This window comes from Pristis pectinata, chromosome 12 (genome assembly GCF_009764475.1).
Source record: "Pristis pectinata isolate sPriPec2 chromosome 12, sPriPec2.1.pri, whole genome shotgun sequence".
Taxonomy (NCBI): Eukaryota; Metazoa; Chordata; class Chondrichthyes; order Rhinopristiformes; family Pristidae; genus Pristis; species Pristis pectinata.
Window position 1 is genome coordinate 13,760,348 of NC_067416.1, and position 6,400 is coordinate 13,766,747.

Sequence of the window (6,400 nt, forward strand, 5' to 3'; positions counted from 1 at the left end):
CATTAATGCCATGAATCAGTTTTGTACTTGATTGTTTTGCTTTTGGTCACATTTCCTTTTGTTTACTTCTAGACTCCACTTACTAAGAACATACCTCAAGAATATAATGCTTTACAGGAGCTCAGAGGAATACTGGTGAGTCTTGAATTTAGTTGCAATTTACTCAACATTTTTCTCTTCATCCTTTTAGGTTCCTTTGTATTTGTGTGACCAGCCAGGCAACATATCCACAAATTCCCTGCAGACACTATTGTCAAAAATACCTGAAAGCAGCCTGGGGCATTTTGGCCCTTTTTTCAGTATGTGGCATTTCCCACTCTTTAATTGAACTTTTGTTGTTTTCTCCACATGGACTAGCAGTGTAGAGAACAGGAAGTAAGATGAAGTGGCCTCATTTGGATAACTATCGGCTATGTATTGATTGCTTATAAAGCAACGTAATCTGCCTAACCAGTCTAATGTGAGAGAAATGACCTAATGGTTGGGAATAAACAAGGTAAAGAAGATTATCGCTGTTGCCTGTTGGTTGCATGGATACTTTTTATTGGGTTACGGATCTGAGGTGTTTCCACAGTCCAAATTGATTCACTGCCCTGGACTATAAATACTGACACACACAAGTGCAGCTTCCTCTTTTTGAGCATGAGCTGAAACTTGGGATCAAAAGCATATCAATAGGAAAACAGATTTGCTTTTTGTATACATGTGTGGAGAAGGCATTTATCCATCTGAAAATTGTAATAGCCCCTCATGCACACCAACCTCCTCTCCATTGACTCTGTCTACACTTCCTGCTGCCTTGGGAAAATAGCTAATATAATCAAGAGCCCTACCCACCCTGGTCATTCTCTCTTCTCCCCTCTCCCTTTGGGCAGAAGATACAAAAGCTTGAGAACACCTACCACCAGGACAGCTTCTATCTCGCTGTTATCAGACTCTTGAATGGACCTCATACACTAAAAGATGAACTCTTGATCTCCAAATCTACCCCGTCGTGGCCCTTGCACTTGTCTACCTGCACTACACTTTCTCTGTAACTGCAATACTCTATTCTGCATTCTGTTTTCTTTTTTTGTACCTCAGTGTAATTATGTACAGCATATCTGGGTGGTGTGCAAATAAAGCTTTTCACTGAATCTCAGTACATATATATGACAATAATAAACCAATTACCAATACCAATATTGGAAAACTCAGGTACAGAATTCTAAGTAACCATAATGAACAGTCATTTGGAACCAAAATGTTCCACTTTCAATTTCACTTCTGTTCAGTAAGATGCACTCTTGATCTCACAATCTACCTCGTCATGACCTTGCACCTTATTGTCTGCCTGCACTGCACTTTCTCTGTAATTGTAACACTATACTCTTCATTCTGTTATTGCTTTTCCCTTGTTCTATCTTGATGTACTGATGTGATGAAATGACCTGTATGGATGGCATGCAAAACAAAGTTTTTCACTGTACCTGGGTACATGTGACAAGAATAAACCAATTTACCAATTCTAGTTAATTCAACTTCAGGATAGTGAACGCCAGCTATGACGCGGTCATGCAGCACTTCAATCTCCATGTCAGAGATGTGTGGGCTCAAACCCCACTTCAGAAAGCTAAACACATAATCTCGGCTGTCGTGGCCAGAGAACCAGAAGGAAGTTGCACATTAAACAGCGGCCCCATTTGCTTTCTCGGTTGGACAATGATCACGTGCTACAACTTTGAAGAAGATCATGGGAATTGGCCAACAGTTATTCCACAATTAATATCAACTAGAAGAGATCACCTGGTTATCATAGTTGCTGTTTGTAGAAGCTTGCTATTGGCTGCCATGTTTTCTACATTATCACAGTAACTACATTGGACTTCATTGGCCAGAAAGCATTTGGCACATCCTGAAGTGATGAAAGAAGCTCTATAAAGTGAGCCATTTTTTAAGAGGTTGTAGAGAACATATTACAGATGACCTTCATCAGCATTTAAGAGAAATCGTATTGAGTTTTTATTCAGGATTGTTATTTGGTAATCTGGTGAAAAGTGCATCCAAATGGATATCAGATGAAGAGGGATTTGGGATTTGCTGGGAAGCTCTTTCTGATTGATGAGTTCAGATGAAAGGTTTCATTCATGAATGTAACTTTATCTATTTTTGAGAGGGGCTGTTTAAGATGCATATAATACACAGATGCACATCCCCGGACTTCCTTATTAACATGAGCGATTTTCAGGAGGTGATGTTCTATGCTGGATCATTCCTCTTCCCCCTCCACTCCTCCCCTTCTCCCTGAACCACCACAAAGTGCACAGGCCTGATCAGCAACAATTAATTTTAGACTTGGCTTTAGGGGAAGAAAAATCGAATCGGAGATGTTTTGGAAGGCATGTGAAGCTGAAGGAACAATATCCCAGAGGGAATTAACCTGTTGAGGAAAGGTTAACTCCCAGATCTGGATTCAGTTGCTGTATCCAGTCCCAGTTTATAATTGTCTCATTGCATTCAGTCCCAGTTTGTGTGTATGAGGCTGTACACCCATGTCTTTGCAGCATATTCTGGTTGTTCAGGAGGCCATAGTTATCTCTCAGTAGTTCTTGAAGAGTGTAGAAGGTTTTTTTAGTGTCCCATTCAACATCTCCATTGCAACAAGACCACTGATAATAAATATGCTGTTTGAGGCATCATTCTGTGCATAAAGGGTCTACTGTGTTCAACTGTATAATTATTACCCATGGAGTAATCTGTTGTCAATTAAGTGCTCTGATTTATGTAATGAGACCATAGTTTTATTTTTTTGTATAAATATATCTTTTTACTTATTTTCCCTCTCACAAAAAACAAAGTCCTCTTTAAAGAGTACCATCTGCATTGTGATTCTAAACTGATTTGGGCAAAGAGACTCGTAACCTCTGGACACTTTCATGTCTTATCACAATCAATATGCAAATTTTCACAGATTTCATTTGTAATTTATCTTTCTCGCAGCACTGATCATCAGCAGCTACAATGCAGTAAATTGTGATTTGTATGTGTGAGTGAAGAGTTTAACTAACATAACAACCGCATATAACATGTTATCAATAGGCCAGAAGGAAATTTCTTAAGAACATGTATAATTGATTCTAAGATCAAGAATCCAATGACCTCAAATCTGATCTTTCATGGGTGTTCAGACACACAAACTTACATAATCTACTCTTATTCTTAGGAAGTCCCTCAGGATTGTGGATGATTTGCTTTCACTCTCTTTGTGGGTTCTGAGGTGGCTAATGAGATCATTGAGGGAACAGCAGACTTTTCCATGGAGGTGCTTGATTGGTCCTCATCTTAGTCCTGAATGGCTGAGCTCTAATCCAGAGTATCTACCTCCCGATTCTAAACCCCCCAGCCAAAGGAATCAATGTCTCGGTGTTTATCCTGTCAGTCCCCTCAGAATCTTGATCACTTCAATGAGATAAGAAAGGATTAGCAAGTTTACTTGCACCTTCATATGCTCAGAATATGAAGTTAGAAATCATTACCATTTTCCATGAATAATACAGGGCCTCGTTTTGTATTGGAGATGTATTTTACTTTAAAATGTGGAAATCATCTCCTTTAGGGATGGAAAATTCCAGAAAATAGAACTGGTCTTCTGAATGCTTTATTTACAAGTTAAGAAAATACATAATTGTAGGCACGTTTTCTTAAAATGTGTCCTCTTACTGGTTTGCAAATAGAAATACAATTTGAGGTTTCCACTGTTGATTAATGAAGGTAGTTAAGTAATACTTTCAGGAATATAAGGAAGGTATCCAAAATGTTATGTGCTAACTTCGTAAATTTTTTTGTAATGAATGTATTTTATTTCTCTTGAAGAAATCTCATAAACATGGAATATTGACAACCAGTACACAGGTTACAGAAGAAAATGAGCTGCAAAGAATCCTATGGCGCAGAAAGGAAATAACGGAAACGGATTCTGGTAGTAAGTTCTCAACAGTCCTCTGCTTATGATCAATAGCTAGTGCTTCTACCATGTGTCCCTAACCATTTGGTTAACTGTTCATTACAGAAGTAAAGCCATTTTATTGCAGTAAATATAAAACTTCCCCCTAATTTAGGCTTTCTTTAGTTCTTTTAACCCTTAAAAACAAATCCAACATTAGTTTTGGAAATGCAGTTTACATCGTATCATAACAATTTCCTGATTTTTGAAGTATTTGGACCCAGATTTTTTTCTATTTATTAATAAACTGCTTTTGGTATTTTTAAAAATAACTAATTACATTATTTTCAAACTTGGCTCCCTATTTGAGAAATATCTTGGAGAATAGCGAAGAGTCAAGTTTTCCACTGGATATACTAATGAAACAAATGAGCAGATGAAAAAAAAGAGTACTTTTTATTTCAGGCTCACAACACAACTTGGTGGATATAACAACACAATCTGGGGATGCCTTAAGTTCAGGAAATGATTTCACCAGAAATAAGTTCAATCGCCTACCGGTTCGGAGAGAACTAACCAAGAATGTAAATTCAAAGCGTTCAGTTTCAAGTGAAAAAGAGGGGGATAACTAATCAAGAGTTAAATATTTGTGAGTAATACTGTACACATTTGAGATCTTTTGACTTCGTCTTACAGAGTTGCTGATTTTAGTTCTTTTCGTGGCTTTAGAGAAAAAATGTTTCTTTTTCAGATGTACATTTTGGGGGTAAAGGAAATTATTGGCAGCCTGGCATCATAACACAATCATCAGGATTTCTTGGAGACACAAGAGATTGCTGATGCTGGAACCTGGAGCAACAAACAAACTGCTGGAGGAACTCAGTGGGTCGAGCAGCATCTGTGGAAGGAATGGAATTGTTGATGCTTTGGATCAAAATCCCTTCAACCCGAAACAGCAAACATTCCTTTCCTCCCACAAATGCTGCTCAGCCCACTGAGGTCCCCCAGTAGTTTGTTTGTTGCATCAGGATTTGTTGCTTGCAGATCAATTAAATGTCTATAGGGAGCTATTTGACTGAATTAATAACGTTGGCAAGCATGCATGATTACTGCTGTCTCAATAACGATGTGCTTTTAAAATACCCAAAATTTTCTCTGAGAACTTCCCATTATATTGATGTAAGAACTGGACTCCAAACTAAAAGTATTTTCAGGTCACATATGTAAAATGATGGTGAAACATCTTTTGACTCACAGTGGTATTCATTTGATCCTATGGCCATTATGGTAGTTTCTTTCCAATTTCCTCAAGAACCTGCATTTGCAAATAATTTTCTTTCCATTAACAAGTGCTATAGTTTTTCATTTAGAAATAAATTTCAATGCACCATGTCTGAAAAGGCACAGATTTATTCTTTTAAAATCTAATTAATATTTGAGTATCCACTTAATAAAATGTATAATACATGTCAGAATCTGCAGGGTGTAATTTTTTTGACTTATCATGAATCTAAAGACTTTGGAAAAATGAATGCTGTGACATATGTTGTGACTTTAAGTGTCATATGAACCCCAACTTGAAGGTGAACATTTCAGTAGGGTTGTAATAGAAGCATTGACTTTTCTTTTAGAAATGAATTGTTTGTTTTTAAATAACATGAGAGTAATTGTTCATCTGTCACATATGAGGATTTTGGCTAATTTATCAGCACAAGAAGTGCTAAGTAAGTGGGATCAGCTTGTTGCTTTGGTGCTGCCATTGGTAATTGAAGCTTTGATGCGTTGCATTGTTGTGAAATAAATCTGGCTTTTACAGGTGTGTGCCACTCAAAGATTACAGGGGTGTTAAAAGGGGTTAAGTCAGCACAAATAGAAACGGAAATTACTTTCTGATCCGAGTCTTACTGAGAGTGTATTCTTTTGAAGCAATCCATCTTTTTTGATGTACATTTAATCACTTCTCAAAAAGCATGATTAATCATTAAGAATAAAGCATTTAAGTGGAGAGTTTGAGGTGGATAAGTTTGAGGAAATTATTAAACTTAGTTTGCTGAACAAGGTCACTTAAAGCAATCACAGAGACATGATCTAGAATTGTGCTATTTTCTGTCTTTCAGGATAAATATTTTTTCACGGTCGATTTGCAAGCACAATGCTGATATGAGGAGCAAGTTTATTTTGTGAAAGTGAGAGTTTCTTGGCATTGTCCTTTGTCAACGTGCACGGCTTTTTCCCCTTCCACTTTAAAGATTAGATTTTATTAACTCAGCCGAAGCGGCTAAGGCACTGATGTTTTGATCCTCTGTATAATTTATTGTGCCAAACGAAGTGCAAAATACCTTAACAGGGAAGGAAATGAAATAAATCTCTGCAAATTCAAGCACAATATATGATAAATGGAAACTGAACAGCACTTTGTATTTTCGCGTTCTGCACAGTCATGGTTATTATGTGGAATAAAAGAGTTATGTGAACTTC

At 37.2% G+C, this 6,400-nt stretch overlaps 1 protein-coding gene across 1 annotated transcript in view; it reads left to right on the forward strand.

Moving 5' to 3' along the window:
* Positions 1-6,400, forward strand: part of shtn1 (shootin 1) — a 59,365-nt gene extending 52,965 nt beyond the window's left edge. Inside the window, exons 14-17 of the mRNA XM_052027526.1 lie at positions 73-135; positions 3,853-3,961; positions 4,388-4,571; positions 6,040-6,400. Of these exons, the coding sequence (XP_051883486.1) occupies positions 73-135; positions 3,853-3,961; positions 4,388-4,554 (339 nt within the window). The 3' untranslated portion in view covers positions 4,555-4,571; positions 6,040-6,400. The remainder of the gene's footprint in view (positions 1-72; positions 136-3,852; positions 3,962-4,387; positions 4,572-6,039) is intronic.